This window comes from Eubalaena glacialis, chromosome 10, assembly GCF_028564815.1.
Source record: "Eubalaena glacialis isolate mEubGla1 chromosome 10, mEubGla1.1.hap2.+ XY, whole genome shotgun sequence".
NCBI classification, from domain to species: Eukaryota; Metazoa; Chordata; class Mammalia; order Artiodactyla; family Balaenidae; genus Eubalaena; species Eubalaena glacialis.
In genome coordinates, this window is record NC_083725.1 from 65,715,019 (window position 1) to 65,738,919 (window position 23,901).

Sequence of the window (23,901 nt, forward strand, 5' to 3'; positions counted from 1 at the left end):
TTTATGGTTTCCTTTGCTGTGCAAAAGCTTTTAAGTTTCATTAGGTCCCATTTGTTTATTTTTGTTTTTATTTCCATTTCTCTAGGAGGTGAGTCAAAAAGGATCTTGCTGTGATTTATGTCACAGAGTGTTCTGCCTGTTTTCCTCTCAGAGTTTTATAGTGTCTGGCCTTACATTTAGGTCTTTAATCCATTTGGAGTTTATTTTTGTGTATGGTGTTAGAGAGTGTTCTAATTTCATTCTTTTACATGTAGCTGTCCAGTTTTCCCAGCACCACTTACTGAAGAGGCTGTCTTTTCTCCATTGTATATTCTTGCCTCCTTTATCGAAAATAAGGTGACCATATGTGCATGGGTTTATCTCTGGGCTTTCTATCCTGTTCCATTGATCTATATTTCTGTTTTTGTGCCAGTACCATACTGTCTTGATTACTGTAGCTTTGTAGTATAGTCTGAAGTCCAGGAGCCTGATTCCTCCAGCTCCGTTTTTCTTTCTCAAGAGTGCTTTGGCTATTCGGGGTCTTCTGTGTTTCCACACAAATTGTGCAATTTTTTGTTATAGTTCTCTGAAAAATGGCATTGGTAGTTTGATAGGGATTACATTGAATCTGTAGATTGCTTTGGATAGTATAGTCATTTTCACGATGTTGATTCTTCCAATCCAGAAACATGGTATATCTCTCCATCTGTTTGTATCATCTTTAATTTCTTTGATCAGTGTCTTATAGTTTTCTGCATACAGGTCATCACCTTAGGTAGGTTTATTCCTAGGCATTTTATTCTTTTTGTTGAAATGGTAAATAGGAGTGTTTCCTTAATTTCTCTTTCAGATTTTTCATCATTAGTGTATAGGAATGCAAGAGATTTCTGTGCATTAATTTATTTTCCTGCTACTTTACCAAATTCATTGATTAGCTCTAGTAGTTTTCTGGTAGCATCTTTAGGATTCTCTATGTATAGTATCATGTCATGTGCAAACAGTGACGGCTTTCCTTCTTTTCTGATTTGGATTCCTTTTCTTCTCTGATTGCTGTGGCTAAAACTTTCAAAACTATATTGAATAATAGTGGTGAGAGTGGACAACCTTGTCTTGTTCTTGATCTTAGTGGAAATGGTTTCAGTTTTTCACCATTGAGAACAATGTTGACTGTGGGTTTGTCATATATGGCCTTTATTATGTTGAGGTAAGTTCCATCTATGCCTGCTTTTGGACGGTTTTTATGATAAATGAGTGTTGAATTTTGTCGAAAGCTTTTTCTGCATCTATTGAGATGATCATATGGTTTTTATCCTTCAATTTGTTAATGTGGTGTATCACATTGATTTGCGTATATTGAAGAATCCTTTCATTCCTGTGATAAACCCCACTCGATCATGGTGTATGATCCTTTTTAATATGCTGTTAAATTCTGTTTGCTAGTATTTTGTTGAGGATTTTTGAATCCGTGTTCATCAGTGATATTGGCCTGTAGTTTTCTTTCTTTGTGACATCTTTGTCTGGTTTTGGTATCAGGGTGATGGTGGTCTCGTAGAAGGAGTTTGGGAGTGTCCCTCCCTCTGCTATATTTTGGAAGAGTTTGAGAAGGATAGGTGTTATCTCTTCTCTAAATGTTTGATAGAATTCACCTGTGAAGCCATCTGGTCCTGGGCTTTTGTTTGTTGGAAGATTTTTAATCAGAGTCTCACTTTCAGTGCTTGTGATTGGTCTGTTTATATTTTCTGTTTCTTCCTGGTTCAGTCTTGGAAGGTTGTGCTTTTCTAACAATTTGTCCATTTCTTCCAGATTGTCCATTTTATTGGCATATAGTTGCTTGTAGTAATCTCTCATGATCCTTTGTATTTCTGCAGTGTCAGTTGTTACTTTTCCTTTTTCATTTCTAATTCTACTGATTTGAGTCTTCTCCCTTTTTTTCTTGCTGAGTCTGGCTAATGGTTTATCAATTTTGTTTATCTTCTGAAAGAACCAGCTTTTAGTTTTATTGATCTTTGCTATTGTTTCCTTCATTTCTATTTCATTTATATCTGATCTGATATTTATGATTTCTTTCTTTCTGCTAACACCGGGGTTTTTTTGTTCTTCTTTCTCTAACTGCTTTAGGTGTAAGGTAAGGTTGTTTATTTGAGATGTTTCTTGTTTCTTGAGGTAGGATTGTATTGCTATAACTTCCCTCTTAGAACTGCTTTTGCTGCATCCCATAGGTTTTGGGTCATTGTGTTTTCATTGTCATTTGTTTCTAGGTATTTTTTGATTTCTTCTATGTTTTCTTCAGTGACCTCTTGGTTATTTAGTAGTGTATTGTTTAGCCTCCATGTGTTTGTATTTTTTACAGATCTTTTCCTGTAATTGATATCTAGTCTCATAGCATTGTGGTCGGAAAAGATACTTGATATGATTTCAATTTTCTTGAATTTACCAAGGCTTGATTTGTGACCCAAGATAGATCTATCCTGGATATGTTCCATGAGCACTTGAGAAGAAAGTGTATTCTGTTGTTTTTGGATGGAATGTCCTATAAATATCAATTAAGTCCATCTTGTTTAATGTGTCATTTAAAGCTTTTGTTTCCTTATTTATTTTCGTTTTGGATGATCTGTCCATTGGTGAAAGTGGGGTGTTAAGGTCCTCTACTATGATTGTGTTACTGTCAATTTCCCCTTTTATGGCTGTTAGCATTTGCCTTATATATTGAGGTGCTCCTATGTTGGTTACATAAATATTTACAATTGTTATATCTTCTTCTTGGATTGATCCCTTCATCATTATGTAGTGTCCTTCCTTGTCTTTTGTAATAGTCTTTATTTCAAAGTCTATTTTGTCTGATATGAGAATTGCTACTCCAGCTTTCTCTTCATTTCCATTTGCATGGAATATCTTTTTCTATCCTGTCACTTGCAGTCTGTATGTGTCCCTAGGTCTGAAGTGGGTCTCTTGTAGACAGCATATATATGGGTCTTGTTTTTGTATCCATTCAGCCAGTCTTTGTCTTTTGGTTGGAGCATTTAATCCGTTCACATTTAAGGTAATTATCAATGTATGTTCTTTTACCATTTTCTTAATTGTTTTGGGTTTGTTAGTGTAGGTCTTTTCCTTCTGTTGTGTTTCCTGCCTAGAGAAGTTCGCTTAGCAATTGTTGTAAAGCTGGTTTGGTGGTGCTGAATTCTCTTTAGCTTTTGGTTTTCTGTAAAGGTTTTAATTTCTCTATCGAATCTGAATGAGATCCTTGCTGGGTAGAATAATCTTGGTTGTAGGTTTTTCCCTTTCATCACTTTAAATATGTCCTGCCACTCCCTTCTGGCTTGCAGAGTTTCTGCTGAAAGATCAGCTGTTAACCTTTTGGGGATTCCCTTGTATGTTATTTGTTGTTTTTCCCTTGCTGCTTTTACTATTTTCTCTTTGTTTTTAATTTTTGATAGTTTGATTAATATGTGTCTTGGCATGTTTCTCCTTGGATTTGTCCTGTATGGGACTGTCTGTGCTTCCTGGACTTGACTGACTATTTCCTTTCCCATATTAGGGAAGTTTTCAACTATAATCTCTTGAAAGATTTTCTCAGACCCTTTCTTTTTTTCTTCTTCATCTGGGACCTCTATAATTCGAATGTTGGTGCGTTTAATGTTGTCCCAGAGGTCTCTGAGACTATCTTCAATTCTTTTCATTCTTTTTTCTGTATTCTGCTCTGTGGTCGTTATTTCCACTATTTTATCTTGTAGGTCACTTATCCGTTCTTCTGCCTCAGTTATTGTGCTATTGATTCCTTCTAGAAAATTTTAAATTTCATTTATTTTGTTGTTCATCATTGTTTGTTTGCTCTTTAGTTCTTCTAGTCCTTGTTAAAGGTTTCTTGTATTTTGTCCATTCTATTTCCACGATTTTGGATCATCTTTACTATCATTACTCTGAATATTTTTTCAGGTAGACTGCCTATTTCCTCTTCATTTGTTTGGTCTGGTGGGTTTTTACCTTGCTCCTTCATCTGCTGTGTGTTTCTCTGTCTTCTCATTTTGCTTAACTTACTTTGTTTGGGGTCTCCTTTTCGCAGGCTGCAGGTTCGTAGTTCCCGTTGTTTTTGGTGTCTACCCCCAGTGGCTAAGGTTGGTTCAGTGGGTTGTGTAGGCTTCCTGGTGGAGGGGACTGGTGCCTGTGTTCTGGTGGATGAGGCTGGATCTTGTTTTTCTGGTGGGTAGGATCACGTCTGGTGGTGTGTTTTGGGGTGTCTGTGACCTTATTATGATTTTAGGCAGCCTCTCTGCTAATGGGTAGGGTTGTGTTTCTGTCTTGCTAGTTGTTTGGCATAGGGTGTCCAGCACTGTAGCTTGCTGGTCGTTGAGTGGAGCTGAGTCTTAGCGTTGAGATGGAGATCTCTGGCAGAGCTTTTGCCATTTGATATTATATGGAGCCGGGAGGTCTCTGGTGGACCAATGTCCTGAACTCGGCTCTCCCACCTCAGAGGCACACGCCTGACACCCGGTGTGAGCATCAAGACCCTGTCAGGCACACGGGAAAAAGAGAAAAAAGAAAAAAATATATTTATCGTTGCTCCCAAAGTTCACCGCCTCAATTTTGGGATGATATTTTGTCCATTGAGGTATTCCACAGATGCAGGGTACATCAAGCTGATTGTGGAGATTTAATCTGCTGTTCCTCAGGCTGCGGGGAGAAATTTCCCTTTGTCTTCCTTGTTCTCCCAGTTCCTGGGGTTCAGCTTTGGATTTGGCCTCGCCTCTGCCTGTAGGTCACCTGAGGGTGTCTGTTCTTCGCTCAGACAGGGCGGGGTTAAAGGAGCAGCTGATTCGGGGGCTCTGGCTCACTCAGGCCGGGGGGAGGGAGGGGTACAGAATGTGGGGCAAGCCTGCGGCGTCACAGGCCAGCATGACGTTGCAACAGCCTGAGGTGTGCCGTGTTTTCTCCTGGGGAAATTGTCCCTGGATCACGGGACCCTGGCAGTGACGGGCTGCACAGGCTCCCTGGAGGGGAGGTGTGGATAGTGACCTATGCTTGCACACAGGCTTGTTGGTGGCTGCAGCAGCAGCCTTAGTGTTTCATGCCCATCTCTGGTGTCCGTGCTGATAGCCATGGCTTGCACCTGTCTCTGGAGCTCGTTTATGCGGTGCTTTGAATCCCCTCACCTCGCGCTCCCCGAAACAATGGTCTCTTGCCTCTTCGGCAGCTCCGGACTTTTTCCTGGACTCCCTCCCGGTTAGCTGTGGCGCACCAGCCCCTTCAGGCTGTGTCCACGCTGCCAACCCCAGTCCTCTCCCTGGGATCTGACCTCCGAAGGCCGAGCCTCAGCTCCCAGCCCCCACCCGTCCCGGCAGGTGAGCAGACAAGCCTCTCGGGCTGTTGAGTGCTGGTCAGCACTGATCCTCTGTGCGCGAATCTCTCCGCTTTGCCCTCCGCACCCCTGTTGCTGCGCTCTCCTCCGTGGCTCTGAAGCTTCCCCCCCGCCCCACCCCCGTCTCCGCCAGTGAAGGGGCTTCCTATTGTGTGGAAACTTTTCCTCCTTCACAGCTCCCTCCCAGAGGTGCAGGTCCCGTCCCTATTCTTTTGTGTCTGATTTTTCCTTTTTCTTTTGCCCTACCCAGGTAGGTGGGGAATTTCTTGCCTTTTGGGAAGTCTGAGGTCTTCTGCCAGCGTTCAGTAGGTGTTCTGTAGGAGTTGTTCCACATGTAGATGTATTTCTAATGTATTTGTGGGGAGGAAGGTGATCTCCACGTCTTACTCCTCCGCCATCTTGAAGGTCTCCTAAGAAAGTATTTTAAATCGGAAGTATTTTAAGTGAGATAGTTAGATGTGCATTTTAGTCTAAACTACCATCTTAGAAAGATTCCTCTGGAAATTGGGTCAGTGTAGTGGAGTGAATTCATATGTTTACCTCTCTTGCTATACTAAATTTCTTAATTTCAGAAAAGATACATAAAAAATGAATTCAAAACAGTGCTCCAAAACAAAAACAGGACGTTAATAAACCATTGTCGGGAATTCATGGAAGGTAGAAAGCAGATAAGATCAGATTGATTGGAGCAGCAGAAAGCACAGCTGCTGTATGTATGTGGAAGACAAATATCCTAGGAAGATAAGAGTAGCTCAAGAGAAAATGGTCTGAGAGAATATATATAAAAAACAGGAAGGAGTCTTGGGTCCTCTTCAAGAGTAAATTAAATTCTGTAAGTGAAACAGCAGGGGCAATGTCCATGTTACAGTGAGCAAAAGGTACCAGAAAGTTGATCCTAAGCTTAAACCAGATACTTTTCTAAAGAAAGTAAACTGCCTACTTGAGAAAAATGCCTGGTGTGGGTACAGGGAGAGAAGAGAGAGAAGCAGAGCAGAGCTGGAGTTAACTAGAGGTCTCTAAAACAGGCATAAAGTAGAGGAAAAAGGAGAAGTAGCTCTGCAGTGGAAGAAAATACATTGAATTTCTGCATCCCAAGGATAAATTTCTGATGCTTTTGATAACTGGGAGGAGAGGTATACATACCATACATACCATACATACTCTTCCATGGCAGCTCACCCTAAAGTGATGCTTGCCAGTTACCACATCTGTATAACTCACGTACAGACTGCATCAGACCTCCCATTCAGAGGAGGGGACAGCAGAGAAATAGACTTACACAACTACAGAGGAAACTCATGCTAGTCGCATACACTAATTAATATGGTTTTTCACTGATAAATATGAGGGGAGAGCCAAGGATCTCTAGACATTTGAGAGAAACAAAGCATTAAAGAGAAGGACCAAGAAAAAGAAATAAAACTGACCCCAGAGAAAATAGATAATTCAGGAAAGAAGGTTTTAAAAAATCTAATATATTGAGAGGTTCTATAGATGTTGCATACACAAAAACACACTGCAGGTAGATCAATCAGAGGATAAAAAAAGAATTCTTAGAAATTAAAAATATAGTTAAAGAAACAAATTCCCAAGGATTAAAAAATTCACGTAAGAGTGGATTATTGATATCAAATATAAAAACACTTGGAAAATATGAGAATAAGGGACACAGAAGATTATTCAAGGAGATTCAGGAAGAATTAGAGGATTAGAAGATTAAGACTATTGTCTTTGAAATTTCTGTATTGGAGTTTCTCTGTGCAATGCTTCTTCATTTTTAGTTGGCTTCCCAGTTTGTTGGAGTCCATCTTCCAGTAGCTTTGAGAAAGTAAATATTTAATATCTTTCAGGTCTCAAAATGGAGCGCCTCTATTCTACTCTACCATTTGATTGATATTTGGCTGAATATGGAATTCTGGGTTGAAAATAATTTTCCACCAGTATTTGGAAAACATTGCCCTTTTGTCATCTAGCTTTCAGCATTGGCTATTCAAGTTCAAAGCTATTTATTCCTGCATCTTTGCATCTGACCTATTTTTTATTTCTCATTTGGGAAGTTTGTAGCATCTTTGTTGTCACCACTGCTTTGAAATTTCATAATTACATCCCTATATTCACCTACTTAATTTGTGAGGAGCTTTGTGGACTCTTTCAACCTGGAAACTCAAGGCTTCAGTTTTAGGAAATTTTCCTGAATTATTTAGTTGATGATGTCTTCCCCTCTTTTCTTTGTTTTCTCTTTCTGGAACTCCTGTTTTTTTAGACTTCCTGGACTGATTCTCTGTTTTTAAAAATATTTACTCTGTTTTTCCTTACCTTGATTTTGCAGCATAGATATGTAGATTGGTTTTCAGGTTTGCCTACCATCAGCTTTGGATTCAGTCTCCTTGACAGTTACTGCTCATCCATCAGTCATTGCCTCCTTTGCTAATCTTGCCTCCTATCCTGTTCTCTCCAACCTTCAGGTTTAATGCCTTTAAAAGGCCATTCGTTTATCATAGTTCTAGTGAGGTTTTAAGAAATAGATGCCTGTGTTCAATCTGCCATCTTTGTCAGGCATTCCTGAGGAATTTTCACTTTTAACTCCTTATATATCTATATTATATGAAATGTATAATGAGAACCTACTGGTTTTACATATAATTTAAAAATTTAACTTTTAAAAGGCAGCATTATTGAGGTGTTATTTACATACCATAAAATTCACACATACTGATTGTACAATTCAATGATTTTATTAAATTTATAGACTTGTGCAACTATCACTAGTCTAGTTTTAGAATATTGCCACCACCACAAAAGTTCCCTTGTACTCGTTTACACTTCATTCAAACTCCCATGCCCAACCCTAGGAAACCACTGATCTTCTTTCTGTCTGTATAAATTTACCTTTTCTAGACATTTTATATAAATGGACTTGTATAACATGTAGTCTTTTGTGTCTAGCTTCTTTCACTTAAAAGCTTGCGAGGTTCATCCCTGTTGTAGCATGTATCAGCACGATTCCTTTTTATGTCTGAATAATATTCTATTGTATTGATATACTACATTTTTTACATTCATCAGTTGATGGGCATTTGGCTTGTTTCTTCTTTTTGGCTATTCTAAATAATGCTCATACTAACATTCATGTACAAGTTTTGGTGTGGATCTATGTTTTCATTTCTATTTGGTATATACCTAGGAGTAGAATTTCTGAGTCATATGGTGACTCTATGTTTGACCTTTTGAGGAACTGCTAGGCTGTGTTCCACAGTGGCTGCACCTTTTTACAGTCCCACCAACGTTAGGAGGCTTCTAATTTCTCCATATCTTCCCCCACATTTGTTATTGTCTGTCTTTTTTTTTTTTTAATATTTATTTATTTATTTGACTGCATCGGGTCTTAGTTGCAGCATGGGGGATCTTCATTGCCACGTGCAGGATCTTTTTAGTTGCAGCATGCGGGATCTTTTAGTTGCGGCATGTGGAATCTTTAGTTGTGGCATGTGGGATCTAGTTCCCTGACCAGGGATTGAACCCGGGCCCCTTGCATTGGGAGCGTGGAGTCTTAGCCACTGGACCACCAGGGAAGTCCCTATTGTCTGTCTTTTGATTATAGCCATCTCAGTGGATATGAAGTGGTATCTCATTGTGGTTTTGATTTGCGTTTCCTAATAATGATGTTGAGCATCTTTTCATGTGCTTTTTGGCATTTGTTTATCTTCTTTGGAGAAATTTCCTTTTTGTTGTTTATCTCTAATTTAATTCTACTGTGGTTAAAGAATACATTTTGTGTGTTTTCAGTCATTCAAAATTTATTGAGATGTGTTTTATGGCCCAGCATATGTTCTATCTGAATAATTATCCATAAGTGGTTAAAAGTAATGTGTGTTCGTAGAACTTGGGTGGAAAGTTTTGTACATGTCAGTTAGGTTGAGTTGATTGATAGTGTTGTTAAAATCTATATCCTTGCTAATTATTGAGACCTCTTTCAGGGCTGTCCAGAAACTTTTACTTTCTGCTTGGCTCTTTTGAAGTTTTTTTTTTGTTTTTTTTTTTTAATAAATTTATTTATATATTTTTGGCTGCATTGGGTCTTCGTTGCTGCACGCTGGTTTTCTCTACTTGGCGGCGAGCGGGCGCTACTCTTCGTTGAGCTGCGCGGGCTTCGCATTGCGGTGGCTTTTCTTGTTGCGGAAGCACGGGGGCTTTAGGTGCGCGGGCTTAGGAGTTGTGGCGCACGGGCTTAGTTGCTCCGTGGCATGTGGGATCTTCCCAGACCAGGGCTCGAACCCGTGTCCCCTGCATTGGCAGGGGGATTCTTAACCACTGCACCACCAGGGAAGCCCTTGAAGTTTTTATGTACATGCATAGAGCCAGGCATGTATGACTAGTATGGGGCCTCTCTCTAGTGTCTACTGTACCTTTGGCCAGAACTTGTTTGCCTTATTCAGGATTGCAACCTCAGGCTAGTAGCGGTTGACACTCTCCTGCTACTACCTCTGGGAGGTCACTTCCACTGATGGCACCACTGGGCCTGGGCATTGCCCACTGCTTCAAATGAATGTAATCCCTCTTGGGTCCTGTAGTTACAGCCTACCTCATCCTGGAAGAACCCCTCCTCTGATGGAGCTAGGGTGGGATGGATGGGAGCAATCCTGGGCCAGAACGTCAGAGATTCCTATGTTTTTACCCAAAGTTCAGCAGTTTTAAAATCATAAGCACTTCTCAGTAGTATAGGTAGGCACCTGGAGGTTTTGGGAACACACCAAGCATGTCCCCTTCTCTCAGAGTCTTTGTATTTCTTCCATCTGCCAGGAATATTCTTTTCCCAGAGGGTCTGATGGCTCATTTTCTCATTTCATTCAGGCCATTAGAGAGGCCTTTCCATGACTACTTTATGTAAAGTAATAATTCCCTACCCTCAACCAGTCTCTACTCTCCTATGTTTATCTTATTACTGCCTGGCAGTTTGGTGATTAATTTTGACTGTATCTTCTTCTAAAATGTAATCCATAAAACCAGGCACTTTATCTAATTTGTTCTTCAGTATAGCCCCAGAGCTTTGAATAGAGCCTGGTACACAGTGAATGAATGGGTGAGTTGAAGTCACTTCTTAAAAAAGAGGTTGTGGTTATTAAACATAATGATAATTTAATTGATTCCTTACATCTTTCTAGCCCCTTGCCATTTACAAAGTGCTTGTATACTCACATCACTTCATTTCTTCCTCCCAGTGGCCCTCTGAGGTAGGCAGAGAGCTTCTGTCATCACTTCCATTTTATGGATGAGAACTGTAGCTTAGAGTGGGACAGCCTTGCCAAAGAACACAGAGATAAGAAATAAAAATCTGGGACAAAAACCTAAATCTCTTGATTCTGGTAGTTGTTAATACTACCACACAAAGCCATCACCTGTGGAAAACAGAATGTGTTGCTAAGAAAGGTGATGAAATCCCCTTCTTTATAGAGTTTTAGGAGGCAATAAACAAGTGTTTATAGTCTACATTAGTCAGCCCTAGGGCCTCTTCACCTGATGATGAAGAGGCTGCTGAGTTAACCTCATTCCCATTTTGGGTTCCTAGTTAAATTTTGCTGAGTGGAATATTGGGGAGAAAAGAAATTAGAGCAGAAAAATACCAAATATGTGCTTTGACAAGGGAAGAACCTCTATTGGATTTTAGAACTGAAAGTGACTTAGGGTCACCCCTCAAATTATACCTGTCCTATTCTTCCACGTTCCTCGATTGATGAAACTTGAGACCCAGAGGATGGATTCATTGCCTGTGATCACCAAAGCTAGTTGCTTACATATGCCTGTCACTGGCAGTTTTCTAGTTATGCCCTGCACTGGAGGTCCTGCTAGAATCTATGAGCTTGCCAGTTTTCCTTATCTTAGTATGTCAAATGTAGTAAAGACCAGGCTCCCACACAGTAGCTCTAGACTAGCATTTGACTAGACAGTTCCTTCACTTATCCCCTGTCATTCTGACTCCTGACATTCTGCTCTCCAGAGGCCCCAAATGGCAGCAGAAGGGAATTGTCCCTCTGTCTCCTGCATCATATGGTGAGCTGCTTTAGGACATGGGCCATCTTTTTCATTTTTGTACATTTATATCAAAAGCATCCATCATAGTATCTTACTGAGCACAAAGCAGATGCTCTGAAAATATCTGAAACTGTTGAATTATATCAATATATACAAAAAATCCCTTGCTTCTCTGGCCCTACACTGTAATCATTTAATCTCTATCAAAAATCTCATGTTTTGGAGCTATTTTGTCTCTTGAATATGTGTTATAAACAGTAATGGTATGATCTTTTTGCCTGGACCTGCCCTAAAACCTGCCAGTCTTAGCCCAGCTTTGGTACAGTTTACATGGGAAAATCAAGTTGCTGAGATTAGCATATTCAGTTAGTGGTGCTGGTAAGGTTCATTCCAGGACAGGGCAAAAGCTTAGTGAAATAGATAGCATCCAGTCTGGGGAAAAACTCATTGTCTTCTTGAGACAAGGGTCTCCTGATGTTCTGTATCTTCAGGTTGAGGCGAGGGCACCTGATGGCATAATGGTTGCAGTAGGTTTTCGTAAAGAAAGGAAAAGGAGAGGCAAAGGCCTCTCAGGACTTCCACTTACCGTATCAGAAAGGACTAAGGAATTACAATGATAAACTTTGTAAAATCCCAAAATTTGATCCCTCTCCTACATTTTGTACTTTATCCTCTCTTTAGCATAGAGAGTAAAATTCATAGAAGAAGAAGGAACTATGATCTTGTGTTCAGAGTTTGGATTGGGCTAGGCACGTAGAGAAGCTGTAAGCTGGTTTCCCCATCCACAGTTAGGCTTTGGGTGGGAGAAGGAAGCCCCCAAGGGCCTGAGTGGGGAGTGGTATCTAAAAGAAGAGAGGGAAGGTGGCTGAGTTCCTGAGACTGGCTACACAAAGGTGGAGATCTCCAGGCTGATGTGTGTTTCAGAAGGGGTGTCAGGAGAAGGTTTCTTCTGGGAGATTGGTGACTCTGGTAGCTTAAGTTGCATGTCAGCTGGACATGATGAATCTGGCTTTTCTCCACTGTGCAGAACGTGAAGACGGTGTCTGAGACCCCTGCAGTGCTACCAGTTTCAGAAGATGAAGATGATGATGATGATGCTACCCCACCTCCAGTGATTGCTCCACGCCCAGAGCACACAAAATCTGTGAGTCTTTGGGGACGTGGGCAGCTTTGTGATTTATTAGAGTTTGGAGGGGGAGTGAGGGGTGGGTGCTGAGGCCTAGAGGTTTAATAATCTGGTAGCGGTCCTTAGATTTTGCAGGTGGTGAAATCACCAAATTACCTTGATTGAAAGGTATTTTCTGTATGATTAAAGACAAGAAGTGGTGTATTTATTTATCATTAGTTTGCAGATAGTCCCAAAGTGTCCTAGATAATTGGTCTTTGTACCAACTTAGGCCTAGTTTACTTAGCCTGTTCTTCACATACAGAAAGATATACAGAATTAATGTTACTTAGTGCAAGACTAACATAAATTATTCCGGTCTCCTGGGGAGCAGCATATTAGCCTGCTATAGATCTTTTCTTCTCTGTTAAATGTGCAGTGTTCAGCCTCTTAGTACATCATTGATGATACTGTAAGACTCAAGAGAATTTATAAAAACATTAGTGCTATTAATATGCTGGACATCAGGAGTGCATTTTGATGCTGGATGTTGGCAGTGATTTCTATTTAACTTCTTTTGAGGTATTTGCATCTCTGAATAGCCAGGTCCCTCTGCCCTCACTTGGCACAATCTGCCTTTTACATGATTTAGCATCATTGAGCACTGATCTCTCATCAGATGATACTCTACTAGTGTTTCTTTGTTTGGACTTTTTATTATGACAAGAGCTTCATAATGAAAGAATGATCTAGGGCTTAAACTCTGTGATAATACAAAAAAAAGATTGTCTCTGGATTAGAGAATTCATGGAAGTGTTCAAGCAGATGTTGGTTGACTGACTATGGAGATGCTGTGGAGGAAATTCAAGGGGATTAGATGACCTTTTAGGATTAGAATTTATAAGCAGAATCTGTGGAATCAGCCTTTCTGTAGGCTACAAAGTCACTTTAAGGAAAATGAGCTTCAAAATTGGAGAGTTCTCAGGATATCTCATATTGGTATTTTTTTTTGTTTTACAAGTATGTTCATTTAAAAAATTTTCCCACTAAACCACGAACTCCTATGTGTGTGTGTATACACACACACACATATACATATACACACACATATATATATACAAATACATATATATATGCAAATACATATATATATGTATGTATTTGCAGTGCTTAACATAGCTCTTGGAAGGTTTTAGAAAGGCAGTTAGTACTGAAAGAATTGAGAAATTTGATGTTGATAGCATTCCTTTCTAAAAAGACATTGTTAATGCCTAATTTATAGAAGAAGAAGCTGAGATTTGGAGAGGTAAATTGATCTACCCAAAGTCTCTAAGTAAGCAAAAGAGCTAGAACTGAAAACAGGTAATTGACCCCAGGTCCAGGTTGTATTCCAGCATAGCACAGTGGCCTTTTTATGTGAGCAGACCTGTGCTGGGAGCCAGAAAAAGAGAATTTTAGAGAAGGAAAAGGCAGGGTTTGTGCCCTTAAGGAGGCATGTCAAGAGAACTAAAGGAGGAGGAGAAGGCATGAAAGTACAGGTTTAGGTGCCAGGGATATAGTTTGTCTACATGTACAAGAATAGAAAATTAAGAAATCATTATGCTGGAATAGTCAGGAAAGAAGCTGTAGTCTCTGATCTCAGTGTCTTGACTTATTGCTATTTCCACTATGTGGAAAGTTCTCTCCCTTTTCTACCTATTAAAATCATGTCCATCCTTCAAGATCCAGCTGAAGAATCCTATTTATTTATTCATCAATTCATCAAACATTTTCCTGAATGCTTGCTTTCTGTTAGGCAACTGGTTAGATATAGGAGCTCAGGGATGAATGACACAGATTCCCTGTCTTCATAGAGCTTATAGACTAACCAAAAAATTGTTGTGATATTTTTATGAAAAAAGGTGATAAATGCCTTGATGCATCTCCTGGGGAAAGGCAGTATAATGTATGATCACTTCTTCTGTACCTTAATAGTATACAGTTTGCTCGTATCTTCTGACATTTATCCCTTTTGCCTTGCAGTTAAGACTTTCTCCAAGACTTCCTTCACAGGAATAGTGGATGGGGCAGCATTTTGTACAGCAAGGCAAAGAATAGATTCGCAGTAAATGTTTAGTAAATGAATGAATAGGAAATATAATAATATTTGCCAAAATTTGAAAGCTTAGTGTCTTTTGGGTGTGATGTTACTCATTTCACACATTAATTAATTTATTACTACAGCAGCTCTATAAGATAGGTATCACTAACATCACCATTTTACAATTGAGGAAACTAAAGCATAGAGAAGTTAAATAATCTGCCCAAAGTCATACAAGGTAAGAATAAGAGTTGGGATTTAAGTCCAGGCAGTCAGGTTCCAGAGTCTGTGATCTAAATGACTACACTGTTACTGCCTCTTAAAGAAGAACAATTGCAGTTCCTTCTCTGTGAGGGTTCAGGATTTAAAGAGGCAGTAACTCAAATGAAGATAATGTTGTGTTGTATTAGCCGTGGAAAGTACTATGGGAATACAGGATATTCATTTCAGCTTGGGAGAGAATAGAATTTTACAGATGAAGGGGATTCCCATCTAATGATAGAATGTCCTTTAAACTATTTATAATGAGAGTTGTCTAACTTGTACTGAATATCTTAAGTGCTCAGACTCTCACTAACCCTTGTTGTGTATAGTGAGAGCAAGGAAGGCCATTCCATCCTCACAGCCTGAGTACAGAGGAAGCGTAACATAGATTTTGACCTAGGAGAAGGGATGAGTTTACTGGGATTTGTTCTTCTGTGGATGTTCTAACACACACATCTAAGAGAGACTGGCCTTGCCAAATTTTTGCACCAACAATACAGGTATACACACGGTCCGTGATTGAACCACTTCCTATTACTCCAACTCGGGATGTGGCTACATCTCCCATTTCACCTACTGAGAATAATACCACTCCGCCAGATGCTCTGACCCGGAATACTGAGAAGCAGAAGAAGAAACCTAAAATGTCCGATGAGGAGATCTTGGAGAAATTACGTAAGCACTTTCCAGGTTTTTGAATTTCCCTCTGGTATGTGACTGGTCAAGCACAAAGGTGGAATTCTATTGCTGTAAAGATCTTGGTTCTGCGCTAGGTGTATGTGGCTGGCTGGCTGTGCTTTATATCTTAGCCAGACTGTGCTTCTCTTCACCTGTCCTTGCACCCACCTCCTCTGTCTCACCAGCCCTGATTAGATGCAACATTAGGATGGGAATGTGATGATAGCGTGGATAGCCCACTTCAAGGGCTAGAAATCACTTACCACTAGGCATGGGTTATGGAGATGACAAATAGCTTTTACCTAGTGAATAGTCTGGAATGTTGTGTTGAGAAAGACTGAGACCTTGTCTAAACCTGGTGGGAAAGAGTGCTATGTTGATTATTGATGTTTCTGTTGACAGAAGATGGATCTGCCATCTTGGCTGAAGGAAAAGAAGTAAGGGAAACTAACATTTTGTGAGCCTGTGCTATGTACCAAATGATAAGCAAGGCATTTTCTTGATTTTTTTTTCACTTACTCCTCATTTTAACCCTTGAAGACAGACATTATAATCCTCATTTTTTGCAGTTAAGGTATTTGAGGCTAGGGATGCTAAATACTCTGCGAAAATTCACACAGCCAAAAAGTGACAGAGCTGGGGTTAAAGCGCAACTTGTGCTCCTGTAATCAGAACATGCTGTTTCTTGCAGTCAGGTGGAAACTTCCATTTTACTTTTTTTTAGTGACCAGAAATATTAGGGTAGCTTGTTTCTCTTTTTCAGTAATCTGCAGGAGAATTCATATGAGAAGAAAGGACTGGGTTGGTCTGTAGGCTTGGAAGAATCATCTGACAAGGCCTTTGATTTATTCTTTGAACTTATCTACTTCTAAAGAGGATTTGATGTGACTGACTTGGTCAAGTCTGCACACTGGCATTGCTTTTTAAAGCTGAGGTTTCTGGTTCCTCAGCTTAGCAGCTCTCGATTTTGTCCTGATAATTCTTACTTGACTTTTTTAAAAAATTTCACTCTTTTAAAAGTTGCCCTTGCCCAGAGCCCTTACGAAATGATGAAATAAGAAAAGCCACTTACCTAGCCATCTGTTTACTCTTGTATGTATTCTATTTCTCTGAACCAGATTTTTTTTTTAAACAGTAATACTTAGAACATAGAATTATGGGAAGCAGACTGGCCTGGGAGTTAAGGACCCTTGGGTTGAAGCACAGCCACTAACTTGCATGTTGGGCGATTTCCTACTGTTCTCTGGGCCTCCTTTTTCTCATCTTTTAAATAGGGATGTTAATACCTGTCTCATTTGTAAGTCAGATGAAATAATGTATGTGAAAAGTACCAAATCCTAGTAATTGGTATTAGTGGAAAGTGCTTTGGACTGGGAGACCAAAACCAAGCTCCTGATCTTAGCTCTGACACCAATTTGCTGTGTGACCTTGAGGGGAAGTATCTTCCTTTCTGTGGGCCTCAGTTTTACCATCTCCAGAATACTTTTTTTGAAACTGTCAACTCTCTCATACCTCTGTGTCTTTGCACTTGAAGTACTTTCTGTTGTAACCCTTTCTTGACTTTCTCTCCCTGGCTAATTCCTACTAACCCTGTAAAAATTAGTCCAGATATCACTTCCCTTCTGAAGCCTTTCCAGTCTATATTTTTGCCTCTTTCTGTATCACCACAATTATTATATTTTCAGGGAACTTTATACTTATTGTCTGTCTCCTCTGAGATTAGAGCTTCTTGAGAACAGAGGCTGTCTTAACTGTGTCTCATCTATCTCTTTATTTGTTGCATTCAACATAGAGCTTAGTACATAGTAAGTGAGCATGTTAAAATGAGTAAATGTCTATTGAATGAATGGATTTTAAATGAATGAATAACTTTTAGGAGTTTAGAATTGGATTAGAGTATTATGAATAAAAGCGGTAAGGAGATGAAACTTCTGGTTGAAACTTAAAGAGGGAAAACTAAGGACCTGCTTAGTGTGGTTTTTAGGTATTGGAGATAGTTCTTTAATCCTTGCCAGCTCAGCATTTGGGGAAATATGGGGCCTGTTTTGTATGTTGATCTGGGAAAAACTGATTCATGTTCTCTGTTTCTTTCAAAGGGAGCATAGTGAGTGTGGGCGATCCTAAGAAGAAATACACACGGTTTGAGAAGATTGGACAAGGGTTAGTAGGGGCATTTTCTTCCCTAGAAAAATGACTTAAAATTGTGTGTGCTGGTATATATGATTTTGCTGTTGTTTTGCCTCTCATAAATCTTGTTCTTCTTTCTCCACCTCACCCCTCACCCATCTGAAGGTGTTTTGTTAGGCTGACCTCAGGTTTACAGAATTATGTTTAATATGTGAGATGTGCCATTAGCTGACATGGTTGCTAAAAATATACCTGTGGTGAGAGTGAAAAACCCATTTATTTTCTTAGCACAAAACCTTCCCAAATTATAGCTCTGCTTTTCCAGATTAACCCTGTTTACCTGATGCTGAGACCTACCAGCACTAATATGAAATGGAAGACTCAGAACTGCAGACTCTTCTGCTAGTATAATGGGATCTGTTTTTCTAGTGGATGCCAGAATTCATGTCTCCTGCTCTCTGATTCCTTCTCTGCATCTTGTATACTGCCCTCAATGTACTGAACTCAGCAAATCTTAACTGAATTCCTATTAGGTGCTAGGCACTGTGAATACAGCTATGAATCAGTCTCTCCCTTCAGAGACCCCATGTCTACAGAAGGAGATAGTCAAACAAAAAATTATAATATACTGTGATAAGTCTTAAAAGTGGCCATTATTTTGAGTAAGAGAAGCCAGATACAAAAGAGCAGATGCTGTATGATTTTATTTATATGGAGTTAAAGAATAGGCAAAACTAATGCTAATATAAGTCAGAATAATCATTGTGTCTGGGAGGGGAGTGTTGATTGGGATGTGGCAAGAGAGAACCTTCAGGGGTGATCGTGATGGTGAACATGTAGATGTGTACATATTGAAAAATCATCAAGTTGTATACTTGAGATTTGTGCAGATTACTTTAGGTAAGTTATACCTCCGTATAAAAAAGAAAAATAATAAGATTTCTACAGATATACCCAATTAGCTAAAATTAAAAAGAAACTGAAGAAAAGTGTCTGGCTTGTAGAAAGCTCTCAGTGTTACTTGAGTGAAAGCATTGTTGTTAATGAAGTCATTGAAGCTTTCTGTTTTAGTTTTCTTTTTTATGCATCCAAGAACTTCTGAAATAAGATAAAGTAATGCATAATATACTGATGTTGTATTTGTACAGTATTGTACAGCTTACATCTGTTATTTGCATCTGTTGTTTAATTCACTCCTCAAAACAACCCTGGACTTGAGTGGATCTCATTTTTTCCTGGTCTGGTGCTTTTGTGAGTCTGAACTGGTATAAGGTAGTTAACACCTTGAGAAGAAATTGTTTTGCTTGCCTCAGAGTAATCTGGGTTGGTATTTCCTTTAGATAATTACATTGAGATATTAAGAATGTAGCAGAAAGGTACACAGACAAGTGTGGGCCAGTCAGGTCCTATCTCTGGACTTCAGTTTCTTCATTTAAGCGAGAGGGGTTGTGGATTCAGGGTCTTTCACCTCCCAAACTGCTGATGTGTGTGTTCAGATGTATGAGGCCCATAAATAGGCACGATCTGCAAAAGTTTTTTTCCTTGCTTACTTGACAGGTGTGTTAGTGCTAAGGGAGGAATGCAATATGTATTAAGCACCTATGCTGATGTTTCCACATTCCATGATTTTAAAACTGTACATGGCACACAAATAAGATAAATTAGTACTATTATAATTTTGCTTGTTTTTTTTTTCCCTTTAAGACCTGAAGGTTTTTTTGACCTGGATTTCATATGTCTAATCATATGTCTATTTGAGGCAGAAACAATCAGGAACTAACCAGTGGGCCTCAATAGCTTCTGAGCCTCTGTAATCATGGAGACACAGTCTCAAAATGTCCAGTTCCCCGAGGACTGGGCATATTTGCCCTTTAAGAATGGTATATCTGGTGGGATAGGGGAGAATGGGGACAGGAATATAGACATCAGCTTTATGACAGAAGATGTCTAGAGGTAGGATGATCAGGCAATGGGGAAATAACTGCCAATGCAAAGAATCCCATCCTTATTTGATTGTCCATATCTTATGACGTCAACTTCCTGACATGTAGCTAGGATCCTAAGTAAAGAGTTGTAGTTGGGAAGCTGGTGACCATAATTTCTGTCTTCCAGGCAAACTTACAAGTGACTTTTCCCCCGAATTGACCTGACTTCCCTGGGAAGCATAATCACAGAGCTTGCCTAGAATACATTTTTGCAGTATATAGAATTTTAAGTTTCTTTCAATCGCATCATATAAATCTGACATACTGACATGTAAGGTTACAAATATTGTTGCATATCACTCATCTACAAACACACAGGGTTCATGGTTATAGGCATAAAGTGTGGTTTTTAGTCATTTAGAATGGACATGATTACTTTCCTAGCATTATTCCTAGTATTCCTCTGCCTTTCTTCCTCCGTCCCTCCTTTCTTCCCTAACTTCCTGATGGCCACTAGAGCGTATATTCTCTTTACTACTACATACTGCCTCTCATGAGAGTGGAGTGGGAGAGGCAATGGGGAGGATTATTTTTGCTGCTATTTTTATTAACACTTGCATTGCCAGGTTGTGTGTAGAGCTTCATTTGACAAATGTCACTTCATCTAACACCTGTTTTTTTCTTTCCCCCACCTGTTGTTCAGTGCTTCAGGCACTGTGTACACTGCAATGGATGTGGCCACAGGACAGGAGGTAAGTATCCACCACCAACTACTACTCCTTCAGTTCCACTGTTTCTTTTTCCTTTTTGTTAAGTTTTTGCCCTTCTTAGCTCAATAGGGACACTTCTAGTTTCTCAGTATTGCAGACTAGAACTCCTTAACATGATGAGATTTACAGATTTTGGAAAAAGTCACAGTGGCTACAGTGTAGAGAAGAGATTCGCGGAGATAAGAGTGGAGCAATGAGTCAGGAGGTTACTGTGTAATTCCACGTGAGAGATGATGGTCTGGACTAAGGTGGTAGCATAGTATGAATGGGGAGAAGTGGATGAATTTGAGAGGTACTTAAGTAGATATGACAGAATTTGGTGAATGTGAGGATGGCTCACAAGTGAGTGGTACTAGTCAAGGAGAAAGAACAAAGGAGGAGGTACAGATTTGAGGAAGTTAGATGTTGCCTGAGAGACTTTCTTGTGAAACTGCCTGGTGGACAATTATTTTTACAAGTCTGGTGCTTGGGAGAGAAATCTGATATAGAAGAGATTTAAACATATGTCTCTTGCCTCCCAATCTAGTGGTCCTTCCATTAGTCTGTGCCCAGGATTCCAGTAGATATTGAAGTCCTCATTTGGAGGCACCTCTTTGTCTCTCACATTTCATAAGCTGGAAAGCTCTGATCTTATTGCTAAGGCCTGATACCTAAGATCTTATTTTCAGCAGAAGGAAGCCATGAAGGGAATCTAGAATGCTTGAAGTTTCTTTGCATTGTACTCTTTGGTTGCAGAGCAGGAATGTTGGAAGGTGGGTTGTATATGGGAGTTGCCTGGGGAAGATCTTAGTTCAAAAGACTAATGGGGCTCAGAGCTTAAGAGAGGCACCTCCTGTTCCAGTGAAAACAGAATTGGGCTCTTCTGAGGGAGGCTACTAGGACCTGCTTGTATATGTTTGGTGGTTGAAACCCCATGGTGTACTGGAGAAGTCATGGTTAATAGGGAAAGCACGTACCTCACTGTGCTCTTGTCAGGCTTTTACAAGTGTCTGAGCCAAATATTGAGGCTCCATCAAGGGTAAGTCAACTTAAAAAACCAAAACATTATTATGTTTAAAGATTTATTAATTGTTCTTTGATGTGAGAATCCAATAACCTAGATGTTTACCTTTACTTACTTATAAAACCTTGGGCAAGTCATTTGACCTCCAGAGCCTGAATTTTATTTATTTATAAAATGTGCATGATAACATATACCTCACAAAATGTGAATGAGTTGAGTGAAATAATGTGTGTGAAAATATACCATAAACTAAGAATTACATATATATTAATTTTTATTTGTATGTATTTATTTATTCTACAGAATGTTTACTGAACATTTGCTCTATGCTACACTTTGTGCTAAGAACTATGTGAAAGATTCAGGCATTAAAATCGTATATATAAATGTAAGAAACCATACTTGCTATTGTGTACATATAAAACTCTTATAGTGCTGACAGGAACCCGTGATAAAATAATGGTAAAGAAGGAAGGATGGTATCATTCTGCTGATTTTAAATATGCTGTATTGGAGGTAGAGATAGAAAAAAGGAGGTTATATTAAATATTAATATTAAAAAGAACCCTATGAGGTAGGTAATATTATTTCCTTTTTACTGATGAGGAATTTGAGACTCAGGAGTTTAAGTAACTTGTGCAGGGTTGTGCTAATAGCAGTTAGCAAGGGCTGGGTTAGAATCTTTTGATTCTAAAATTTTAACTTGTGCTTTCTGGGCTGCAAGGCCACAGCAGAGCTAAGGTTAGGCACCATGGCCCCTTGTCGTGTTTTTGGCCTCTGGGGCCTCACAGCCCTTGATGGGAGGCAGGCGGGTGCTGGCCGGTTCCTGGAAGGCCTGGAGGCTCCATGTGTGAGCAGCTGGCCACAGGAAACAAACTTGACTTCACTATGTGCCTGCCTTGTGGTTACAAAACTATGAATGGAAGGGAGTCCATTAGGGTGGCTAATGCAGTGTAACCAGGAAGGCCTCATTTCCTCCCCCAGGGAGTGTAAATCTTTAGTGGAGCTAGCGAGATACTCTGTGTTTGTGAGCGAGTGCTTATTGGGAGTTATCCAGCTGAGAAGAGGAGAGCTATTGTCTATCATATGTAAGAAGATTAGCATATTAGTGCTGGAAATCTTCCAGTTACAGATCCAGCAATTAATTTTCAAACCCATTTTTTAGAGGGAATGTGTGTAATAGAAAGAGTAGACTGGAAGTGGCTTTGAAGTCATATGAACCTGAAGGCATTGATTATGACCTTGGGCAACTTTCTTGTAAGTCTTAGTCTTCATTTTCTTCCCTGAAAATGAAGATAATGATTTTTGCTTGACAGGGTTGTTGTTAGGTTTTACAGAGATAATGTCAGTAGAGCACCTAACACAGCACTGGCACAGAGTAGGCATTCAGTAAACAGTAGTGGTGGGAGGGCGGTTTGTTTTTGCTGTCATTCCTGCTGATAACGTTGTCACTCTTGCTGCTCTGTGCCAATTACTCATCAAATGCAGTTATGACAATGATTAGCATTTGCATTGTTGTCTTACTGTATTATTTACATTTCTTATGTATGAGTAACACATTGACCACTGTCTCATTTAGTTCTCAAAACAATCCTGTGAGAAGGGGATTCAGGGTTGGGATTATTATCCTCAGTATTGATAAAGGGACCGAGGCTCAGAGAGCTTGTGACTGGTCAAGGTTAGTAAGTGACAGACTCAGCCCCAGAGCTTAGGCCCTCAGGGTTCAAGTCCAGTTCTTTTTCTGTTATAGAAGTGCTATCTGCTGGCCTGAATAGGAGGGATCTGATTAGGTGAAGGGCATTTAGCCTAGCCCATAGTTAAGGACTACTGTAAAGAATTCCTGGTGTCCTGCCACCCCCTCTGTCATCCATGGCCTGCCTCTTTTTTCCCTTGCTGCTGCCAGCAGTGACCTCTGTGAGGTTCATAAGCACTGTCCCATCTTCCAGGATGGCCTGAGGAACTGCAAAGGCTCCAGATCTTAGTATGTTTGTAAGGGCTTGCAATCTTAATGTAATGTGTCTTTAGATCAATGTGTTCCTCTTTAGACATTAGAAAAAGGTAAACATCAGCTGTTATAGCAAGCTGCAGCCAGACCAGAAGCCTAACCTGATAGGAGACTCCACTCCAAAGCAATTTTTTCTCACTTGGGGCAGGGAATGGAGGTGATCAAAATGTTTTAAAAAATCATTTCTATTCTTACTGATGAACTGGCTCATGGGAGAAGATTGTCCATACTTGATTGAAGAAATAATAGAATTTGGGGTTTTTCCATAAAAGTTGAATTATTCATCCTCTACACTTCTTGCTGATTCTGGAAAGACTAATTTTAGTTGTTCTGTTAGGTGTTCATGTTCTTGGCTGTTATTTCTAGGGAATAAACATTTAGGAAATAATTTAAAGTCTACTCCTATGGGATAGAGCAGCCTATTGCTAATGCTCTTTGTGGTTTAAAAACAAAGTATTTATCAACCCACTGAATTCTGTCTTTTCCTCTTCATTTCTGAAAAGATTTGTTGAGCACCCACTGTGTGTCAGGCCCTGTGCTTGGCACCAGGGATTCTGAGCTTTCAAATGAGCTCTCAAGCTT

The 23,901-nt window shown here is 39.7% G+C and overlaps 1 protein-coding gene across 4 annotated transcripts in view; it reads left to right on the plus strand.

The window, feature by feature from the left end:
* PAK1 (p21 (RAC1) activated kinase 1) overlaps nt 1–23,901 on the plus strand; it is a 155,416-nt gene that overhangs the window by 106,436 nt on the left and 25,079 nt on the right. For all 4 annotated transcript variants that reach the window (XM_061204106.1, XM_061204109.1, XM_061204107.1 and 1 more), the window contains exons 6-9: nt 12,390–12,506; nt 15,312–15,486; nt 17,586–17,649; nt 20,245–20,293. In XM_061204106.1, the coding sequence (XP_061060089.1) occupies nt 12,390–12,506; nt 15,312–15,486; nt 17,586–17,649; nt 20,245–20,293 (405 nt within the window). The remainder of the gene's footprint in view (nt 1–12,389; nt 12,507–15,311; nt 15,487–17,585; nt 17,650–20,244; nt 20,294–23,901) is intronic.